Source organism: Diospyros lotus, chromosome 8, assembly GCF_014633365.1.
Source record: "Diospyros lotus cultivar Yz01 chromosome 8, ASM1463336v1, whole genome shotgun sequence".
Lineage (NCBI taxonomy): Eukaryota > Viridiplantae > Streptophyta > Magnoliopsida > Ericales > Ebenaceae > Diospyros > Diospyros lotus.
The window spans coordinates 7293280-7317797 of record NC_068345.1 but is presented as its reverse complement, the minus strand read 5'-3'; the positions used below and the strand labels follow the sequence as shown (position 1 = coordinate 7317797).

The 24518-nt window shown below is 37.5% G+C and overlaps 1 protein-coding gene across 2 annotated transcripts in view; it reads left to right on the top strand.

The window, feature by feature from the left end:
* The first annotated feature begins 397 nt into the window (after positions 1–397).
* LOC127808810 (uncharacterized) overlaps positions 398–24518 on the top strand; it is an 84392-nt gene continuing 60271 nt past the window's right edge. Inside the window, exon 1 of one of the 2 annotated variants that reach the window (XM_052347448.1) lies at positions 398–656. In XM_052347448.1, coding sequence (XP_052203408.1) covers positions 593–656 — 64 coding nt within the window. In that variant the 5' untranslated portion in view covers positions 398–592. The remainder of the gene's footprint in view (positions 657–24518) is intronic. The other variant, XM_052347447.1, reaches the window with a different exon arrangement.

Below are 24518 nucleotides of genomic sequence, written 5' to 3'. Positions count from 1 at the left end.
GTTGTTATTTATTTATAAGTGATAATTATCTTATTGATTTATATTAAATGTGAGATTATTTGTCCTTATTGAAAGTCTCGTTCGAAGACAAGTTATGCATATAAATATTCTGATATCGTCTCAAAAACGCTATCATAACATGGTTAATTTGCTTGTAATTTGGATGAATTATTTTATTTTCCTTCAAATATATCTCCTTTATATTTTTATAAATTTTATAATTAAAACAACTATTGTGGAGTTGAAGAATAATCATCTCATGGTATTTCAAAATATTTGATTTGATGGAAAAAAAGAAAAAAACCCAAACAAAGCTCTAGTTTTCGAATTTTAATTATTATTTCAATTTCAAAATATAGAAACAAAAACCAAAAAGTAGGCAAAATAGCACAGAACAAGCAACATCGCGGGTAACTCCGAGGACCCGGCTGAGAGACTCCGTTTGGGCAGATCCAGAGAGAGGGAGAGAGAGAGAGAGATCCAAATGATTCTGGTTCTTGCGGAACGCTGAAGTATTGCCGATTGAAGCGGTGGGGCGTACCCTTGTTCTCATGCGCGCCTTCCATCGCCTCATCATCCGACAAGGGAGACCATGAAGACCAATTCTCCTCTCAGCCGTCGCATCGTTCGCGCCTTTTTGGGTTTCCTTAACTCCGGTTTTTTACTCCACACTCTCTCTTTCTTTCTCCACTGCTTTACACGTATCTGTGCTTTCCCGTTTGGTGCTTGAGTTTCAGTTTCATTTTTCCAATTGATTCTTTCTTGAACCATTTCGCGATGAATCTTGATTTTCCAATTAAACCAATGTGGCGGTGGTGCTCTATTTTGGATAATGATTGTTGGTATTAGGTTTGATTTCGTCGGCGGGATAAATTCAGAAATTGAGGCAACATTTGTGACCATGGAAAACGAGGTTCCTTTTTATTTTTTTTGCATTAAGTGGAGAAAAACTTGGGAGTAAAATGGAAAGTGGTCAATAATGGTCAGGAGGACTGCGCTGAAGGTAACAAATTTGGGCAACGTCTGGAAAGATGTTGGGATACTTTTCTTGGCGATGGATTGGGGAGAGGGTTGCATTATGGGGTCGAGGGAGGTCTTGTGAAAATTCAAAGAATTTTGATACATTTGGAATGCGTGTAGAAGTCCAAAAAATTTGGAGCTTTGGTGGGGCCGTGACTTGCATATATCCGGTTTGCTCTTGTCCTGTAAATGATAAGCTAGGGCAGAGGCTTGGACACAAACGAAGAGGAAGAAAAGCTCTGAATATTACTCAAATGTAAGAATGATCCAAAGACAACATCAAATAAGGCTATGCTGATTATTTATACTCAGCAAGAGCCTAAACCACCGACATAACAGAGGCGCTAATCATAAGCGCAAGTCTAAGTCTGTTTACTACACCATACAGCAACAAATATAACATAATTAAAGAACAACACATCAAATACAATATTAAACAGCTAGAAACAACAGCTTCATGTAATATTTTCGTTCACACTAGACAGGGTTATGTAAGCTCAACCTGCCCCACGGTAGTTATTGATTCCAGCATTTTCTGGTGTTACTAAACAACATTTGTATGACTGCTACACTGGAATGTGTGTCAATTTGTATGACTGCTACACTGGAATGTGTCTCAATTTGTTTTTCTATCAATACTGGCTGGAATTCTGAACATCCCTACCCCTTGTTTGGATGGAGGGTACAGAGAAGGAGGGGATAGGAGGCTCTTTTCCTTTTTTGGGGAGAGTGTTTTATGATGAATGGGAGGGGAAGGGAGGGTACCATGATACCCTCTCTTCCCTCCCATACCCCAATTTTCCTTTCACCCCAGTTTGGGGTGTGTGTACTATTTTCCCTTATTATTTTCTTAAAGTGAAGGTTATAGTTGTCACTTTGTTTTATCATTTTATTGTTTTGTCCCCTTCCATTCTCTATCAAAACAAAGTAAAGATATATTACATTCCTCTATGTGCCATTCTTCCCAAGCAAGGGGAGTTAACAACCTTTATAACAACAACAACAACATATCCAGCCTTTATCCCACTATGTGGGGTCGGCTACATGAATTCTAGACTTCCATGTATTTCTGTCTTTTGTCATATCCTCATTTACATCCATATATTTCATATCAAATTTTAATGTCTCTCCAAAAATTTTTTTGGGTCTACCTCTACCTCTTTTTGTGACTAATTATTCAATTTCATCAACTCTCCTCACAGGAGCGTCTCTTAGTCTCCTTCTCACATGACCAAACCATCTTAGTCTAGTCTCTCTCATCTTCTCCTCGATTGGCACTACTCCTACCTTATTACGAATAATTTCATTTCTAATTTTATCCTTTCTTGTATGTCCGCACATCCATCTTAACATCCCCATCTCCGCTACACTCGTCTTTTGCTCATACTGGTATTTGACTGCCCAACATTCTGAGCCATACAACAAGACTGGTCTTATAGCTGTCCTATAAAATTTTCCTTTCAATTTTAATGGGATTTTACCATCACATAACACCCCCGATGCATTTCTCCATTTTAGCCAACCTGCCTTAATTCTATGTGCGACATTCTCATGGATTTCTCCATCTTTTTGAATCACTGATCCCAAATATTGAAAATGGTCTTTTCTTTGTAAGATTTGGTCTTCTAATTTTATTATAACATCATCCACTCTTGCATTTTTACTAAATTTGCATTCCATATATTCTGTTTTCTTTCTACTTAATTTAAATCCCTTAGATTCTAAATTGTTTCTCCACAACTCAAGCTTAGTATTCACTCATTCTTTTGTTTCATCCACCAACACTATGTCGTCTGCAAATAGCATACACCATGGCACATCTGTCTGAATATCTTTAGTGAGTTCATCCATTACTAGGGCAAATAGGTATGGACTTAGTGCAGAACCTTGATGCAGTCCTATTGTAGTTGTAAATGGTTCAGTATCCCCTCCGCATGTTCTGACCCTTGTCTTTACACCATGATACATGTCCTTAAGGGCTTGTATATAGGCTATTTTGACTCCTTTCTTCTCTAAAACCCTCCATAATACTTCTCTAGAGACCCTATCATAGGTCTTTTCTAGATCTATAAACACCATATGTAGGTCCTTGTGATGATCTCGATACCTTTCCATTAGACGCCTCAGTAAATATATAGTTTCCATTGTTGACCTACCAGGCATGAAACCAAACTGATTTTTTGACACCTTTGTTTCCTTTCTGAGCCTCTGCTCTATTACTCTCTCCCAGAGTTTCATGGTATGACTCATTAACTTAATTCCTCTATAATTTTCACAGATTTGAACATCTCCTTTGTTCTTGTATATAGGAACCAAAGTACTCTTCCTCCACTCATCTGGCATCTTTTTTGATTTAAGGATGACGTTAAATAGTTGCGTTAGCCAGGAGATGCCCTCTTCTCCCATGCATTTTCATGCTTCTATTGGTATATTATCTGGTCCCACTGCCTTATGATTTTTTATCTTTTTTAATGCTTGCCTTATTTCATTTGAATTTATGCGTCGATAGAATGTGTAGCTCACATTCCCTTCGGAGTTACTAAGATGTCCCAACCTAACTCTTGTGTCACCACCATCATTGAATAATTTTGTGAAATACTCCTTCCATCTCTCCTTAATCGCTCCCTCATTTACTAAAACATTTTGATTGTCATCTTTTATGCATTTCACTTGATTTAAATCCCGTGTTTTTCTTTCTCTTACTTTAGCTAATTTATATATATCCCTTTCTCCATCTTTTGTATCAAGTCGTTTATATAAATTCTCATATGCTTTTGACCTTGCTTCACTAACAGCTTTTTTTGCTGCCTTTTTTGCTTCTTTATAATTTTTTTGATTTTCTTCATTGTTGCATTGATATACCGCCTTATAGCAAGTTTTCTTATTTTTAATTTTCAATTGTACCTCTTCATTCCACCATCAAGACTCCTTAAAGTTAGGGGCTCTACCATTTGTCTCTCCAAGGACTATCTTTGCCGTGTTTCTCAGAGCATTAGCCATTTCTTTCCATATTTGGTTTGTCTGTCTTTCTCCATTCCATTCCCTTCTACCCCTTAATTTTTCTTTGAAGATTAGTTGTTTCTCCCCTTTTAAATTCCATCACCTGATTCTTGGATTTTGTTTTATGTGATTTTTTCTCTTCCAATTTCTTACTTGGACGTCAAGTACTAGAAGTCTATGTTGAGTAGTCAAACACTCTCCCAGTATCACCTTACAATTCCTACAACATAACCAATCCTCTTGTCTCATGAGGAAGTAATCTATTTGGGTGCTTTATATTACTTTTATTTATCTTTCCATTTTGTTCCATTACCATTCCATCCCTTACCCCATCGCTCTTCTAATCAATGCCTAATAGTTATTGTGCCTTACGTACAAGGCCCAAATAGTTAAGAAATAACTATAGTGACTGATTTAGTTGAAGCAAATTATCTATAAATATCATGGGTGATGAAATAGTTCTCTGGCTATATTTAGTGCTCTGAAATTTTTCATAATAATTGACAACGCTGTTGAAGCCATAAAACTCAAGTTCTATCATCTTGGTTTTGCAGCAAAACACCATAGTTATTTTCCCAGTGAGGATAATAGATATCTCAAAATATGACTTCTCACACAAACAGTGGAGATATGGCAAGTTCTGTTGGGTTGTCATGACACCATGCACTGGATTGGAACAAGCTGTTGAGGTGTTGAAATTAAATAAATCCATAAATAATTAGCTACTGATAATTTACGCCATATAATAATGAATTTTCTCATTGAGTGAGATATTAGCAACGCTTGTGACAAATCCATCAGTGAACCTGAATATTGAAGACTAAGATACATTGATATGCTGTAGGATAAACTGTTCCATTTTATTGATTTCTTCAGTTCTCAAAATTATCCTGTGGCTTACCAATATTCTCATTACTGAAATTGCTTTTATTTATCCAAAAAACAGTTGTAGTTTGAGGAAAAATAATGAATAGTACCTAAAATATGTAGATTTACTATCAAAATTGACTTTTCTAACAGAAATTTGTAATACTCTGAAGACAGAAATTGCAATACCTTGTATCTCCTTAACATGTAATTGAGGATTTATTATATATGAAAATATTTGAGGAATATTTGTGGGAAATTTGGAGATTTATAGGGTTAAAAAATTATTGAAAATTATAAAATAGTGGGTTATTGGGACCGATAGTCAACTTTCGGTCTACTGCCAGCAGGGCAACCCTAAGAATACTGACAGTAAAGCCACAGTTGATTGTGACACCATCAAAGTGCTGGGGAGTTTGATATCTGAGCCATAGCCGACTGTTTGTCGACCGTGGGCAGCCCCCTATGTTTGAAAAATTCGGAAATTGTCATTGAGCAAAGGTTCTTTGAAAAAGTGAACATCAGGTTTAGATCTCTCACATTGAAATGATTCTAATGACATCAAGTTTGATAAATTTTGGAGAGTTGCAGTCAGATGCTGTTTTCCAGGTAAATACTGTGTGGCATGCAAAACAAGGAATTTATCCACAAAGAATGATTGACAATTAAATCTCGTCATAAAGTAGAAAAGTAGGATATATATCTCTAAATATGAAATGATGGTCATTAAATGGATGGAATGGAAGGTTGACAAGGGGACACACATTTGTACTTGGGCTAGTGTAATTAAGTGGTTGCTAGTGGAAAATTAAGGGGGAATTGTCATTTCGTATCATCGCCTTTCATCTAAACACAAGAGTTTCTTGTCTTTCCTTGATTCCATAACCATTCCTAAGTCAGTAGAAGAGGCATTACAGAATCAGAATTGGGTACAGGCCATGTAGGAAGAAATGAGCGCCTTAGAGAAAAATCAGACTTGGGAAATGGTGCCTAGATCAAAGGGAATTCAACCTGTAGGTTGCAGATGGGTGTTTAATGTGAAATATAATGTAAATGATACATTAGAAAGGTATAAAACTTGGTTGGTAGCTAAGGGATATACACAAACTTATGGCATTGATTATTTGGAAACATTTGCGCCCATGGCAAAAATGATTATTGCTAGAATACTTATATCTTTAGCTAGCTATTGTGGTTGAGAATTGATGCAACTGGATATAAAAAATGCCTTCCTACATGGTGATTTAGAGGAGGAAGTCTTTATGGAGCCATCTCCTAGTTTCACTAGTGGTGTATCAGGTAAAGTTTGCAGATTGAAAAAGGCCCTTTATTGGTTAAAGCAATCCCCAAGGGCCTGGTTTGATAGGTTTTCAAAGGCTATGAAGGAAATGGAGTATTGGCAAAGTAGGGGAGATCATACCTTGCTTATTAAGCATTCGAAGCAAGGCAATCTAATAGCTTTACTTGTGCATATAGATGATATTATTGTCATTGGTGTTAAGATTAGGAGCTCTTTAGATACTCAGTCAATACTTTATTTGCCAATTCACTCAACACTCCTCACCCGAAATCAATCAACAACAGAAAATATAAACTGTAAAATACAAAAACATAATTTAACAAAGAGAAAATGAAAGAGATACAATCAAACCAACACAAGAGGTGCACGATGTATCCTGGTTCAGGCTGCAAATACAACCCTACATCCAACCACAAGTCCAAGAGCAATCCACTAGAAATCCTGTGAAAACAGTTACAAGATCCCTATCCTCTATCACACGAGTACACTGCACACTCACAGAGATTACCAAGAACTCTCTCTTACGCAAAAGCCTTTCCTCTCTTTACAACAATCTCACTCGTATTCAGAGACAAAAGAATGATAGTTTGTGTTCTGTCTGACTGCCTTGCCAACACCTTCTATTTATCGGCAATAGGAGGCAGTAATTACAAGGTCTTTTAATTTAGCTTACACAAAGACTAAACTAACCCTTATAATGAAACATCTAAGTTAACTTTTCTCTAACTTAGAGTTTCCAGCCGCTTTCATTTGCCTAAGGGATCTGTTGTTCTAAGATCTTCTAGACAGATTTCTCAATGCAAAAACCTAACAATTGGAAATGATGTTGATGAACAATAACAGCTAAAGGAGAATTTGGCTCGAGTTTTTGAAATAAAGGACCTTGGCAAGCTTAAGTATTTCTTGGGAATAGAAGTTGCCTACTCTAGGGATGGTATCTTTCTTTCCCAAAGAAAATGTACCATAGACTTATTGGAAGAAATAGGGTTGTTAGGTGGCGGGACAACTGGTACTCCATTAGAATCAAATCTGAAGCAGGGAAAATCTGATAGTCCAATAGTAGATAGAGGGAGGTATCAAAGGTTGGTGGGCCGGTTAATCTACTTATTTCACACCAGGCTTGACATTGCATTTGTTGTCAGTTTGGTAAGCCAATTTATGCATAGTCTTAACTAATGAACATATGTGTTATATCTAGGGTTGCTGGAACTAATTTATTGGATAGAAATTCTACCACACTTATTCTCACACACTCACGGATTTGATCTAAGGAACAGATTTAATAGAATCAACAGAAAATAAAATAGAAAACAGAATTAAACCAAACAAGAAACACAAACCACACATCCACAAGAACATCAAGATTATCCTGGTTCATGCCATGTGAATGGCACTACATCCAGCCTCTAAGATCCTCCCGAGAGCAGTCTTTATTTCCAGAAATCGATCAGTACAGTAGCGGCCCTTCTCTCCCTTCTATTCCCAAGCGCCCCAATTGTTTTCCCCCAAGATTACAAAGCTAACAACCCTAGCCTTTCTCTCAGAAACAATCAGCACTCGTTACAAATAGAAAAAATGAGAACTCTCTGTCCATTTGCTACCCCTTGCCCTCTATTTACTATAGGAGGCAGAACCCCAATGAAGACTTTTAAATATTTACAGTTTACACCCCCAACTTATCACTAATTACAGTTTGGTTTCAACTTCTATTTAATACCTCATTGGCCCTCAAAAAAACACTGCCATAACTGATCTTATTTAATCTATACTCTAGACAACATTTTAACAATATGCAAGCAGTGAGAAGAATCTTGTATTATCTAAAGGCAACACTAGGGAAATGTCTTTTGTCCACGAGAACCTCCAAAAGGGTAAACCTATAAATAGACACCTTTTGGCTTTAATTTCCCTTGCTTAACATGTGTATAAGCAATGCAGCCAAATACCCTTAGATGCACTAAGCTTGGCTTATGGCTATTCCATACTTCATACGGTGTTTTAAACCCTATTGCAACCGAAGGTGACCTATTAATTACATAGGCAACTGTTGTAACAGCTTCTCCCCAAAATGATTTGGATAACCTAGCATGGATTAACATGCATCTCACCCTTTCTAAAAGGGTTCTATTCATTCTCTCAGCTAGGCCTTTTCTTTTAGGGTTTCCCAGGACTGTTAAATGCCTAAGGATGCCATTTTCTTTATACAGTTGGGGCAAATTCTTTGTTACAAAACTCAAGTCCATTATCTGTCTTAATAATCTTGATTTTCATACCTTTTCGATTCTCTATTAAGGTTTTCCAGGTTTTAGATGCTTCAAAAGTTCCATCTTTTGATTTTATTACATATACCCAAACCATCCTAGAGAAGTCATCTATGATTGACAAAAAATACTTACCATGTGTTAAAGATTGACTAGGGCCCCACAAATCTGAATGAATATATTCTAGAGGGGCTTTAGATATGTGGTTTGCTTTCTTAAGGAATTTTACCTTAGAAGACTTACCAAAAATACATGTTTCACATTGGTCCAAATCTGTTAAATTTCCAGCACCTAGGATACCTTGTTTGGACAGTTCTTTAAGGCCTTGCTCACTTATGTGAGCCATCCCATAGTGCCAGCCACAATTTTGTTTGATCATAGGTTTTATTTTCACCTATAGCTGCCTCACCACTTCAAGTGGTTGTTTGCAGCACATATATTCCATTGTGAAGGGCAGCTTTCTTGCATATAAGGGCTCCCTTAGATACCCTTAAAACTCCACCATGCCTTTTATAGGAATGACCACTCTTATCCAATTCTCCTAGGGATATTAAGTTCCTTTTTAAATCTGGAACAACCTAACAGATTTAAAAGTCTTTACCAATCCATCATGCATTCTCAATTTTATGTCTCCTATCTCTTTTATAATACACTCATGGTTGTCCCCTAACATCACCTTTCCACCATCTATATCTTTATAGTTTAAAAAACCATTCTCTATGGGATGTCATGTGAAAAGAACAACCTGAGTCTAAAACCCACAAATCCTTATCTTCTAGGCAAGATGCAACTAATGTATTTGCGCTAATCATAATCATACTCACATAGGGAAGATGAAATTTCAGAATTTGATTTTTCTTTAAATTCTTTCTTTCTCTTAGGGCAGAATTTCTTAATATGACCCTCTTCATGGCAGTGATAACATTTAATCTGTTTCTTACCATTCTTAGACTTGGACCTAGGCTTCCCCTTAGATTTAAACTCTTTCTTTTCAGTCCTACTTCTAGCAGTTAGGACATCCTCTAATTTCTGCTGCAACTCCTTAGAGTTCAATGCCCCGAAAACATCTTCTAGGGATAATTTTTCCCTACTATGTTTTAATATATCAACAAAGGTTTCATATGTTCTTGGCAAAGAATGCAATAATACAAGGGATTTATCTTTCTCATCATAATTAATATCTATGTTTTCTAAGTCAAGACATAGTTTATTAAACTCATCTATTTGATTTTGCAGTTTCTACCCTTCTTGCATTTTAAATGTAAAAAACTTTGCCTTTAAATATAGCCTATTTGACAAGGTTTTTGTCATGTATAGACTCTCTAATGTAGACCATAAAGCCTCAGCCATTTTCATCCTTAAAACTTCCCTAAGAACTTTGTCTCCTAAACTTATAATTAGAGTATTATAGGCTCTCTTGTTGATTTCTTTCCTACACTCACTGAAATTTTTTTTCTGTTCTTCAGTGGCATTCTCGGGCAATTTTTTTTTTGCCTCTAAGGCTTCTTCTAATCACAAATTTCCCAACAACCCCTCATCTTAATTTTTCATAGACCGAAATCATTTGACCTATCAAATTTCTCTCTGTCATATCTAGCGGAAGAGGGTGCGGAAGCCATGACAGGGATTAAAACTATAGATTTCTAGGGTTCTTGGCAGTTCTTGAAAGAGTTCTTGGCTTTGATACCAATCTGTTAAGATTATGAGTTCTTTAGATAATCAATACTTTATTTTGCCAATTCTCTCAATACTCCTCACTCGAAAATCAACCAATGCAGAAATATACAAACTATAAATACACGAACATAATTTAACAAAAGAAAAGAATGAAAAGATACAACCAATCCAACACAAGAGGCGCGTGATGTATCTTGGTTTAGGCTGCAAATACAACCCTACATCCTGCCACAAGTCCGAGAGCAATCCACTAGAAATCTGGTGAAAATAGTTACAGGATCCCTATCCTCTATCACATGAGTACGCTGACACTCACAGAGATTACAAAGAACTCTCCTTTACACAAAAGCCTTTGCTCTCTTTATAGCAATATCACTCGCATTCAGAGACAAAAGAATGATAGTTTGTTATGTCCAACTGCCTCGCCAAAGCCTTCTATTTATAGAGGATAGAAGGCGGTAATTACAAGGTCTTTTAATTTTAGCCTACACAAAGACGAAACTAACCCTTATAATAAAACACCTAAGTTAGCCTCTCCCTAACTTAGAATTTCCAACCGCTTTCATTCGCCTAAGGGATTTGTTATTCTCTTAATCTTCTAGACAGATTTCTCAATGCAAAACATCAACAATCTCCATTAAGGAAAGCGTTGTTGACATCAACTTGTTGGATCTCCCAACCAAATGTGGTTGCTAAAGAAAAGAGAACTCTAATGGTTGGAGCCTTAACTACCTGGCTAAAAGTTTTAGCATAGTCCACTCCCAGAGTTTGAAGAAATCCCTTGGCGACCAATCTAGCCTTGTACTTAAGAATAGACCCATCAACATTATACTTCACTTGGAAAACCCATTTACAGCCAATTAAGTTCATATTCTAAGAAAAAGGAACCAACTCCCAAATATTATTTTTCTGCAAAACTGTGTACTCTTCTTCCATGGCCTTAACCCATCTGTCATGATCCTAGGGCTTAACCTAGGATCAGTTTGGGAATCGGAAGAATCCGATTCAGCTACGGCTAAGAACAAAAGGAAATTAAGAAGGAATTTGAAAGAATGAGGGAGAGATTAGAAGAAGATTAGGGAAGAATAGAATGAACAGAGGGAGAAAAGAATCGAGTAAGACGAGAGAGTGAGAATAGGATAATGTTGTATTCAATTTTTTGCATGCCCTCTCCCATGGAATGGGATGAATACATATAGGTGTTGCTTGGCGTGGGTGTGGATGCAACAAATCATCCCCCTCCTCTAGCAGTTACAACAAACTATTTTGTCCGTTTCTTAAGGTCTCACATGTGGCCTTTCTAATTCTAACAGAATTGATAGCTGGAATATAGGTGCAACAATTAAAGTAAAAGAAATACAACATAGCCATTCCAATTAACCCTTGGGTTGTGACAATTCTCTCTCCTTGAAAGGTTTCTTGTCTCCATGAAACTTATTATGTTGAGCCGTTCTTATTCATCCAATTCCAGCTTTCTCTATCAGTTCAATGCTTTTTTCCTTCTTCCTCCTTCTAAGTCTCTTCTTCTTTATTTTTAGGTTCTCAATTGAAACAAAAATGATAATTATTGCAGACAAGGTTGCATCTTCCTCCAAAGAGTAACATACTATTTCCCTTGGGTTTGCAATAGCTACCAAATTAAGGTTGCTAGTACCCACAGTCTGGAGATCCAATATAATGCCAAAACCTGTCAATGTGTCCACATCAAATGCCTTCAATGAATTTAGCCGCTCCTTGTCGTAGGTAGTAGCTGAAATCTGCAACCCTTTAGCCTTCAAATGTCGATCATTCCGAAACTCACTCAGCCGACCAGCTACCACATATGTTTCCCCCTTCTCATCATCTTCGTTGTGTGTTGTTTTGAATACAGAGGGTTTGACTAACTAGTTCTCCAGCCATCTGTTCTTCATTCAATGTAATAGACAAGCATTTAGATTTGCCAACTAGAGGAAGAACTAATACAGCAGTGGGAGTTTTGTTCCCTTTGACAAAACCTTTGACTTCTTCAGCTGCCTCCTCTAGCTTTTCCCCAGCTATAACCGGCTTCAAGAATTCCTCACCACTTTGAATCTGCTGGTGGTGGATAGAATTACTGTCAAGGTCATAATTCGCAAGAAACTTGCCTTGGCTGGAAGAGAAATCTGCAATTTGGCTTGACCCTTCACTTCTTTCCTGCTAGCCCTCATTTGGCACATTCAAGTGTATTAACTCTTGCCTTGGCTGCTCCACTCTAAGGAATTCCTCCTTGTTAAAACTTCTGTGATAATCATCAAAGTATTATATCAGAAAGTTGTAATGATACTTCTTAATAAGTATCATTGCAAACTCTTGCAGTTTCTCGCGGAACATACGGTCAAATTCCTTGCACTCTTCATGAATCCCATTGCTTGTTCCTTTGTCCCTGTTGCTGCCAACTGAAAATGCAGCCTTCTTTGGTTGCTGTTGAGGCCCCATTCCAGCTGAAAATGAAACATTCTTTTGCTGTAATTTAGGGCTCATCTGCTCCATGTATGCACTACTCCCAATGGCCTCACAATCAGGTCGTCCCCTTGAAAATGTAGCACCCTTTTGCTGCGACTGAGACTCCAATGTCCTCGTGCTTGCACTACTGCCCCTCACAAACTTCTCACGAGCAAAATTTTCCACTGAAATTGTAGCATTCTTCTGCTGCAATTGAGACTCTAATGGTCTCTGCTGCAATTGAGACTCTAATGGTCTCATATATGCACTGCTCCCCTTGGCTGCCTTTTCACCAACAACATACTTTGAAGACCAAGGAGCTATATACATACTGCTCTTCTTCAAACAAGTTAGCTCAAAATTCAAAGCCAAAATTAACCTTTGTTTCCCTTTGCTCACAGCCTCAAGCACCAACAACCAACGAGCTGGATAAGCTGGAAGAGTCCACTTCTCACACGGAATCCGCCGAATCCGCTGCGCCACTCTGATCTACAACTGAGTTACCAATTAAAGCTGTCTAACGCAATGGATAAATAGCCTCCAGAAAATCAATTGACTCCAAAATAGCTGCTATGCCTTCGCCTAATTAAATTAATCAACTATGTTACTCTAAATCTCTAAAAATCTCAGCCGAATTCAACTTGTAGGTTTCGCCTAAGTCAACTCTGCTGCTTTGAAACAACAATCACCAAGGATTCACAATTGTCTAACTTCCCTTTTGAGTTCGCCTTCTTGAAGTGCGCATTATAGCAACCGAGATTTGAAGTTAGCTATCGTCATCCTAGGCTGATCTTTGGTTTGTTCTCCTCAAGATCCAACAACAAGCATCTTCTATTACCCAATCACTTCTCTGAAATGCTTCTTGAATCTGCTTCACCTTCTTTGTTCGACAACCACGTTAGGAATAATATCCCAAAAACTGATCGGAATTCTCTTAGCTCAATCATTGTCGAAGTTCTCCTCCTGAACTCCGAGCCTCATTGCTGTCCAGCAGACACCTTCTGAATCAGATCGGAAGCTTAATTTATCCGCCGTCAATCTCGATTTGCGATGGCCACGACCCACCCAATCACTGTCCACTGGTCGTGACCACTGGCTCGGTCTTGTAATTTACCGGAATCGCTTCACCTTCGAAATTCAATCTGAGAGAGGCTCACCCATTTCGAATCTGCTACTGGATGTACTTCACCTAACAACCAACGTGTACTCGCTTGGGCCACCGGAATTGGTTTCGCCTTCACATGCTGGTCCCAGCCAATTGCGAAAATCACTGCCAATCACTATAGATCAACAATCTCCGGATCTGATCACTCACTCCGTGTCGCCTACAAGTTGAAACGATATGTGATTGTCAGGCCCCGCGCCTTCTTCGTTTGGCTCTGTTACCGTCCTTCAAAGTCGTCTCAATCAATTCTGAGGAACACCTCGCTTGATGACAATCCGTCCTTGGTTCCTTAGGAATCATATTAGACTTGCTGGCCGATTGATTCTTTTGAAGCTCCTCGACAGTCGTTTGTATCGCTGGAATTTCACACTGCGAAATGATCAGCTCTCTTCGCCAAGTCGTATATGCCTCAATTCACTACTAAAATCGATGAATTCAAAGCCGAGGAATGATGCTCTGATACCAATTTGTCATGATCCTAGGGCTTAACCTAGGATCGGTTTGGAAATTGGAAGAGTCCGATTCAGCTACGGCCAAGAACAGAAGGAAATTAAGGAGGAATTTGAAAGAATGAGGGAGAGATTAGAAGAAGATTAGGGAAGAATAGAATGAATAGAGGGAGAAGAGAATTGAGTGAGACGGGAGAGTGAGAATAGGATAATGTTGTATTCAATTTTTTGCATGTCCTTTCCCATGGAATGGGATGAATACATATACGTGTTGCTTGGCGTGGGTGTGGATGCAGCACATCATCCCCCTCCTCCAGCAGTTATAACAAACTATTTTGTCCTTTTCCTAAAACCTCACATGTGGCCTTTTTAATTCTGACAGAATTGATAGTGGAATATAGGTGCAACAATTAAAGTAAAAGAAATACAACATAACCATTCCAATTAACCCTTGGGTCGCGACACCATTGTGAGTCTAAAAGAGCCTCACCAATCGAACTAGGTTTAAGGGAACTCACTAAGGCATGGGGGGAAGGGGTAACTAGTTGTTTAAACTTTGATCTTGTGATCATAAGGTGAATGGAAGGTGCTGGAACAAGTTTAGGATTGGGTAGAGAGATTGGAGGTTCTGGCGACTGAATAATAGAAGGTTGGAGCTCTTGTGAGTCACCAGTAGACGGAGTCGAACTGTCACATGTACCATAGAAGACAACACTAGACGGTGCTGGGGCTGAAAACTATGCTACTTGAGGACACATTGAAGAATTAGAAGAGGAAGAGATAGGTTCCAAAAAGGCAATATAATACCCATTTAATCCTGATGATTGAGGTAGGGAAGAAAAGGAAGTAGAAAACAAAGTGGGATAGGGAAAATCACTAGGATTGAACTATATATGTCTAGATACATACACTTTCCTTGATGGATGCAATCCCTTATATCTAGCTTGGGTGTGACTATAACCAAGAAAAACACACTTGACATAATGAAAATTAAATTTGTGCTTGTGATAGGGACGAAGGTAAGGAAAGTAAGCACAACCAAAAGGTTGAAGGATTGAGTAGTTAGCTTGCTTGTGATACAACAGTTCAAATGGTATACAAGACCTTAGAGATGATGAAGGAAGCATATTAATATGATGCACTGCTGTTTGAAAGGCTTCCACCGAAAATTTAAGAGGCATATGAGCATGATACAACAAGGTTAAACCCATCTTAGCTGTATGTTTGTGTTTCCTCTCTGTTACACCATTCTGTTGATGGGTGTGTGGACAAGTAAATTGAGACTGAATACCATTGGCATGAAGATAAGGTAAGAAAGCTTTAAATTCCCCCCCCCCCCCTCCCTTTTCCCCCCATTGTCAGTTTGTAATGCTTTGAGCTTAGTTTGATATTGAAGTTCAACAAACTTGGGAAAAATAGTAAAGATGGTCAAGGCATCAGATTTGAGTTTTAAGGGGTAAAGCCAAGTGTACCTAGTGCATGTATTCACAAAAATTATGTAGTATCTAAATCTTTCAATGGACATCATAGGGGCAGGTCCCCATAAATCGAAATAGACCAATTCTAAAGGTTTAACAACAGTAATTTCATGGCTAGCAAAAGGAAGCTGGCTTAATTTTCCAATCTTACAAGAATCACAAAAGGACAGATCTGAAAGTGAACAAGAAATACCCATTTTATTCAACATAAATCTTAGTACAATCATTGATGGATGTCCTAGCCTATCATGCCATTGTTGACAAATTCTAGTATTCTGAACTACATTCACATCCCTTGGCAGCTCATGACAAATTGAGTTTTGCCATTTACATGAATCTTGTTTATTACATGTTGCTAAAGAAGAAAACACTGAAGGAACAGATGAAGACACTAGGGATTTGGTAGAAGTGCTGCCAACAACAGAATAAGTTGCTAGAGTCAGTTGATAGAGTCCATCCTTAAGATGGCCCCGAATTAGCACCAGTCCAGAAGCCTTCTCCTTAATCAAACAAACATCCGAATGAAATTCAGCCACAACATTATGATCATGAGTAAGTTGTGACACATTAATCAAATTTTTCTTCATACTTGGAACATGAAGAACATTAGGTAATGGAAGAACTAAATTTGGTTTAGTCTTGGCTTGTAAATAATTAGTACTAACATGAGTAATAGGCATTTGCTTACCATTGCCTATGGCAACTTTGTCCCCACCAGTATAAGGAGCATGCAATGAGAAGTTGTTTAGGTTTGAAGTGATGTGATTAGTTGCCCCGGAATCAACAAACCAGGCTAGATCTGAAACAGAGGGTTGAACAGCAAAATTATTAGGTGTGTAAGAGTTAGAAGGACTACCATAGTGAGACCCTTGTATTGAACTCGTGTTATTTATGTAGGCTCCATTAGAATCAATAAAGGAGGCCATATAAGCTCTAGACTCTGATTGATTAGCACCACTAGATCTGCCAAATCCTTGATTAGACTAGTGTTATTAAAAGCGCAAAGCGCACAAGGGTCTTGGAGCCTGAGGCGCAAGGCGAGGCGCGAGCCTGGAGGAACTAGGCGCAAATTAATAAAAATAAAATAAAATAAAAATATATGTCCTAGTTAAAGAAAAAAGGTATAAAATAAGTTATAACTTCTAATAATATTTTAATAAGCATGTTATAAAAAAAAATAAAAAATTCAACATATGCTAACTACTAAGAGAAATAAATATTAAAACAAGTTACATACCTGTGAATTCCGGCGCAACAAATCCAAACATATTTCAGCAACCAACATATAAGTATCACAGAAGTTAAAAAAATTTGTAAGAAAAGTCTTTAACTAAAATTAGATTAAATCCAAAAGAGGTTTGTAGATCTTAAATCCTAATTAAGATTAGATAATCTAAAAATCATCCTCATTGTCAACATCAAGATCTAACATTTCCATATTCCCATCATCAGAAACATCATCTCCAATCTCCTCTTCTTCCACATCATATTTCTTTTCCTCTTCATCTTCATCTTCATCAGGTTCAATTGGAGCATTTGAAGTAGTAGCCCTTCTTCTACTCTTTGTCAAATTTAGAGTTGGAGCATTTGATCTAGTTGCATAGTGAGTTTTTTCAACACTGGAAGCTCTAGAAACATCACCCATGTTAAATCATCGCCCCCATGTACAAGTTCATTATCTGAATCATCAAGTTGGTCAATTGTCCCAAGCAACCACTCATTGCTTTCATCAATTTCATCCAGGGAAATGGGATCTATTGATTTACGTAAATTCAAGCGACGTCTCAAAGCTCTATTATACTTCACAAATACCAAATCATTAAGACGTTGCTCCAATCAGTTTCTCTTTTTGTTATGAAGCTGCCATAATAATTAAATTAGAATTAGTAAGTTAAAAGATGTAAGAAATCATCTAGTTAATACTTAATATTACTAATAAGATTGAAATGCTTACATGCTCAAAGATACTCCAATTTCTTTCACAACCTGAAGAGCTACAAGTGAGACTACAAATCTTCATGGCAAACTTTTGCAAATTAGGGGTTCCAGTACCAAATTGAGACCACCATTCAACTGAGAAAAACACATACAAATTAACAATAAAAAATATAGATTTTTGATCTAATCTAAATTAGATAATTTAGAAAACCATGTTATCTGGTGATAATTGATTCCTTCCTCTAATACATATTTGTTTGCCAATAACCCTTCAGAATTCTTATAAAAGCTCAACTCCTTCGAAAGTTTGTCTTGCACTTCTGTAGTGGGAACCAGCCTCTCTATGCAAGCATACAACCCTTCAATAACCTCGTTGTCTTCTCTAATACTTTCATTTGAGTAAAAAAATACTGGATTCAAATAATATCCAGCTGCATGTAAATGACGATGCAACTGAACATTCCATCTCTCATCAATGATTTCAAATATTTTCTCGTATTTGCTCTCATCATCAAAAGATTTTGCAATGGCTTCTTTTGCCCTATCCATAGCCTCATAAATATAAGGCATAACAGGTTTGTCCTCATTATCCACTACTCTAAGCACCTTGACAAGAGCCCAGACACCTTGAGAGCAAAAAGAATATTTTTCCAAAATGATTCCTGGAGCACTGTTTGAGCTGCTTGCTTACCTCGTGTTTCCTTTGCAAATCTAGAGTTAGTCCACTCTTCTAAAGTGAATATCTTCCTCAAATTAACTTTTTGTTTATGAAATCTTGAAAGGGTGAGGAAAGCTGTGGCAAACCTTGTTTTTCCAGGTCTTAGCATCTCTCTTTTTTGTGTAAATGATCTCATCATATTTAATACTTGTGCAAAGCTGTATAGGTACCCATTGACCGAACATGCCTTCTAAAATGTGCTCTTAAGTCTAGGAATTTTAAAAATGCCCTCCAACATCAAGTCTAAACAATGGGCAGCACACGACGTCCAATACAAATTCTTGTGCTTAGTCATTAAGAACTCTCTTGCAAGATATTAATTCAAGGAAAAAAATAGTCCTTAATTTCAATAAAAGTTAAAAAGAAAAAAATAAATTAGTAAAAGTAAAACTTACCAGCTAGAACATTAGCTGAAGCATTATCAATTACAATTTGAACAACATTTGCTTCTCCTATCTCCTCCACAAATCGGTCAAGCAATTGGTAAAGTTTCATTCCATCTTTAGCATAGGAAGATGTATCAATAGATTCAATAAACACACTCCCCTTTGGACTATTTACCAAAAAGTTGAGCAAAGACCTATCTCGCTTATCCTTCCAACCATCACACATGATTGTACATCCATATCTTGTCCATTCCTCCCTATGACTCTTCATAATTTCTTTTGTGTGTTCCGCCTCCTCCTTAAGATAAGGTACTCTAACCTCATGAAAACTTAGGGGTTTCATTCCCGTAGCAGCTCGCCCAACAACCTCTATCGTTGGCTTAAAACTAGGGTAATTGACTGCATTAAATGGTATACCAGCTTCATACATCCATCTACTAAACCAAACACATGCATTCTCTTTCAACTCTTTGTTGACATGACTTTCTATTGTAGTTTGCTTTCCTTTTGCATCCTTTTGATTACTCACTTTAGGTTTAGCAGATAAAAACAAATCAAGAGGCCCTTTTTGCTGTTGCCTTTGTTTTTTTTGTTGCATAGATGATGCTTGTCCTTGCATAGGCCTTTTACCATGGCTTTGGAAGGCCCCTACGTCCATTTCATCAACATCATCTCCTAGTGTGTCTATATCATCAATATCTGGCATATCATCAAAGTCATTCTTCCCTTTCTTTTTTGACATAAACTCTCTAATTTCGTCTCTAACATAAGGAGGACATTTTGAACAAATTTCAACATTCCTATAACCTCCAGCAAGTTGCTGTTTGGCTCTGTATACACCTCATTTAGTTAATTTCCCACAAAAATTACATTTGAAAGTGTTAAGGCCTTTGGGATTTACCAAACTATGATATTTCCATGCTGGATCTTTTCTTCTACCAGTAGAGTTACTATCAGGATTAGGATCAATAGTGTTGGATGACATTTTAAATTTTTGATTCCTGCAAGATTCACAACATGTCAACAACAATACCACTCTAAAGGCTTAAGAAAAAAAAATAAAAAATACCGCAAAGGGTCATTTGTCATTGCAGCTATGCAACTCATGGGATTGAGTGCTGATGCAGCTGACCACTGTTCTATTTATGAACAGTATTGAACTGTTAGAATTGCTAAGGCTTAAGGGTCATTGGAGCCATGCAACTCATGCTATTAAGAGTTGCTGACCACTATTCTATTTATAGAATAGTAATAAACTATTAGGAGTAATAAAATAACTCCTCCAAGAACAAATAAATATCCAACAACAATAAGAAATCAACAGTTGTTGCCAGCTGGCTTGCTGCCCTTTGTGTTGAAACTTGTAACTTGAAACTAGAAAATAAATAAAGAGAGGAGACAACAATGAACATACCTGGAAACTGTTTGTTGTTTCCTTTGTTTGATGTTTGTTGTTTCTCGTTGCTAACTAAAGCTGGGTTGTCTGTTTGAAGAAGGGAGAGGAGAGCCGAGAAGGTAGATGATGCAGTAGCTATGTTGTCCGTTTGAAGAAGAGAGAGGAGAGTTGAGAAGGGAGATGAGTTGTGAGGCTGTGTTGTCCGTTTGAAGAGGGCAAGAAAAGCCGAGAAGGGTGTTGTCTGTTTGAAAAGGGAGAGGAGAGCCAAGAAGGGTGGCTGTGCAGCCTGTCCTATCTGTTTGAATAGGGAGAGGAGAGCCGAGAGAGAAGGGAGGGCTGTGTCGTTGCAGCCGTTCGTTTGAAGAGGGAGAGGAAAGCCGAGAAGGGGGAGGAGTTCTGGTTGTCTTGGAGCTATGCCGTGACTGCCGTGGAGAGGAATAGTCGAGAATAGCCAAGAAGGGAGAGGAGAGGACAGCTGCAAACTTGACTTTTGAGATTTCTTCTGTTTTAAGTCTCTTTGAATTCAGCTTTTCAGAATATCTTGCTTTCTTTTATTTAGGTATAATTTGAATTAGGATTAGATTTGATTAAAATATAGCAAGAAATACTAAAATTAAACTAAATTAAACTGAAATTCAATTAAAACAAACCAAGTGCAGCCTTTGCATGCCTAAGCCCAAGGCTGCGCCTGAGGGCCTGGATGTGCCCAGGCGCGCCTAGGCAGATCTCGCCCGCTTAGTTCGGTTCTAGGCACCAGGCTTGCGCCTGGTATCAAGGTGCGCCTTTAATAACACTGGATTAGACACATGCTAGAAGTTTCTATCAAAACGGTGATAACACCAATCCACAAAATGCCCTGATTTCCCACACAATTGACAATAAACTCTCTTGTTAAAAGCTCTACCTCGACCTCTCCCTCCTCCTCTATTAACAGATCCACCCCCTCTCTGAGATTATCCTCCTCTATTATTACCACCAAAGCTATTATTCTGTGTAGCAGGAACTGACGTCACGTCACGTTCACATGCATAGAAGACACAACATCAAAATTTATAGCATAATGAGATGAATTCTTGACAAACAACATTTGTTCATGCATCAATAGTAAATATTGCACATTTTGCAGATCTATTTCGTCCGTTTGATATGCTATGAGGCTCACAATCATTTCATACCCTTGATCTAGTTCATTAAGTATAGCAAGCAATGGATCTTTGTCATTCAACAGTTCTCTTATGACTGCCAAAGCATGTCCTATAGTCTTAATATTTAGTATATAGTCATTTATAGAGTGTGAATCCTTCTTTATTGATCTTAACTGCTATTTCAATTAAAATGACTTTGCTATTATCTAACGAGAATATAAGTTTTCTAAAGAGATCCATACCTCGACAGATGATTTACAGTGAATCACCTATGCAAGCACTTTCTTATTGATGGTGGAGAAGAGCCATCTCAATAGGAGCTGATTAGATCAGATCCCGCTCAAATACTCCGGATTGATTGCCGCTTCTCCTCCTTCTGGATTGAGCAAAAACTTTGCCGGAGGAGACGTTTTATTGAGGAAAGACACTAGATCAAAGGCTCGGGCTATGGCGAGAAGTTGAGCTTTCCAAGAAGATGTAGTTATTGGAGTCAAGTTTGATTGGAATGAAATTGAAAGCTTTAGCAACCACTAAAAAATCAGATTGAGAAGTGGTTGATAAAGAGGAGGAAGATCAAGGAGGAGCTGAGAGTGTGATTTGAGGCCATTAGGTTAGGGCAATGGCTCTGATACCATGAAATGGAAACCCTAGCGCGAAAAGAAATGAAATAAACAAACATGAGAGAAGAAAGAAGGAGAGGAGTCGTAAATTGTATTGTAGAGAAAGTGAAGACATAACATTAGAGAAACATTAGAGAAAGAACCTAAGAGCTGCTTAAATAGGCAAGCTCATTACACATGAAAGAGGCACCGCCTCAACAATAACTAATACAACAAAGCAACACTAATGCTAATATAACATATATACTATAACAAACAAACAACACTAGGAAATATACGAAAACAAAAACAGCAACAGCAAACAATACTATTACAAAACTTGAGATGCTTCGACAGAAACATGTGAGAATTGATAAACACTTCATTAAGCAAGAGATTGAAGATGGTGGTATCAATCTGATATATATTCCTACAGGTGTACAAGAAGCTGATATCCTCACTAAGGCAATGAACAAACAAGGGTTTGAGTTAATTAGAGGCAAGTTGGGAATGAAAGACGTTTATTCACCAACTTGAGGGGGAGTGTTGAGAGGAAGAAGACCAAATTGAATAAAAGAAGATAAAGCCCCAGCCATTCCTAAGAAATAGGAAAAGATGAAGCTTCAGCTATTCCTAAAAAGTAGGAGAAAACTTAAGAGAAAAATTCTCTCCTTATCTATTGTTGCATTTGTAATTTAAATTCCTAGATTTTAGGTAGATTTTCTGTATTTAAAGAAGCAGCATGTAACATAGTAAGATGTGAAGCTGATAATTCCGTTTACCCTTTTTTTGCTTAGAGTTTTATTCTCAATTCCTCTGGGCTTGTTCAGTGTAACATACTGGAATAAAGGGAAGAATTATTCTAATTCATACAGTTTGTTTTTCTACATGTACTGCTAACCAGGAAACAGTAACTGACTGCTAACCACCAATTGTAGAGAAATAATCTGCTACAATGGTCCTCACAATATCTCCTGCACCCTATGAGCTTCACAATTCAATGTGTAGTTGATGAAGTGGGACCTTTGAAGGGGAAAGAGAAGGTTGAAACTTGAAGACAAGCTTTTTGTGTTGTGTGAAAATGGTGAATGAAATGTTATATCAATGTTTATTCTATAAATTTTGTTAGCATTCAGTAAAGTGGTGACATTAGGTAAAGTTGGTACACTAATATGGTCATGTAATAATATTGAAAAGCTGTGAAACACAAAGTTTATAGCATGAATAAGACTTAAGGAAACTGAGCCTGCAAATGGTGAAAGTGTCAAGAAAAAGGAGCGAAAAGGCCATGACAGTGGGGGATACAGTTGGCTATCAGGCAACTGTGGGGATCCCAAAACCCCAAAAAGATTGCTGTGGGTTGGTTATGGCTTGATTGTGGAGTTTTAGAATGTTTTGAAGATTGGCTTTCACTTGGACAGTCAACTGTCAATCGATTGTACAGCTCCCAAATGCCTTGGAAATTGGTTGCTGTCCAGGCAGGCAACTGTTGGTCGACTCTGCTGAACATTGACTGTAGGACGACTTTGGAACTAGGTGCAGGAAAACCACGCCAACTAGTAAATTTGAGCAATGATTTAAGGGGTCAAATGGAGTTGTATTGAATTAAATTTTGGTAAGTTGTAGTTCTTTGAAAGATCTCTCCGATGAGATATAGCAAGCAAAACGATTTGGTTGGTAAATGATTAAATACGAGAAGGTTTCAAAATAGGGACGGAACAACTGACTTGAGAAATTAATTGAAGGGTCAACAAATTAAATGGATATGAAACTTTAATATGTTGTAGTCTTTTGAAAGAGATTTCCAACGACATACTGTACAATTTTTGGAGAAGATTCGATGAGTTAAATAATTGATTACACAAAGGTCAAAGGGACTACAATGTATAAATCAAGAGAACATTAAATTGTGTAATGAAACTAGATGACACCAAATCAAGGAAATATTTCCAAACAATGAAAATGATGTTTCTAAAATATCAAGAGATTAATTAGGTTCAATCCTAACACTTTGAAAATAATTTTTGATGACCCTTAAGCAAATTGACAATTGAGGGAAGATAATGCTTAAGGGTGGAGAATGTTGTAATAAAATTGGAAGACCAAATTTTACAAAGAAAAGACCATTTTCGATATTTGGGATTAATGATTCAAGAAGATGGAGAAATCCGCGAGGATGCCACGCATAGAATTAAGGCAAGTTGGCTAAAATGGAGAAATGCATCGGGGGTGTTATGTGATGGTAAAATCCCATTAAAACTGAAAAGAAAATTCTATAAGACAGCTATAAGACCAGTCTTGTTATATGGCTCAAAATATTGGGCAGTCAAATACTAGCATGAGCAAAAGACGAGCGTAGCGGAATGAGGATGCTAAGATGGATGTGCGGCCATACAAGAAAAGATAAAATTAGAAATAAGGTTATTTGTAATAAGGTAGAAGTAGTGCCAATCGAGGAGAAGATGAGAGAGACTAGACTAAGATAGTTTGGTCATGTGAGAAGGAGACCAAGAGATGTTCATGTGAGGAGAGTTGATGAAATGGAACAATTAGTCAAAAAAAGAGATAGGGGCAGACTCAAGAAGACTTTTGGAGAGACATTAAAGTTTGATATGAAGTGTGTGGGCCTAAATGAAGATATGACAAAAGACAGAAATAC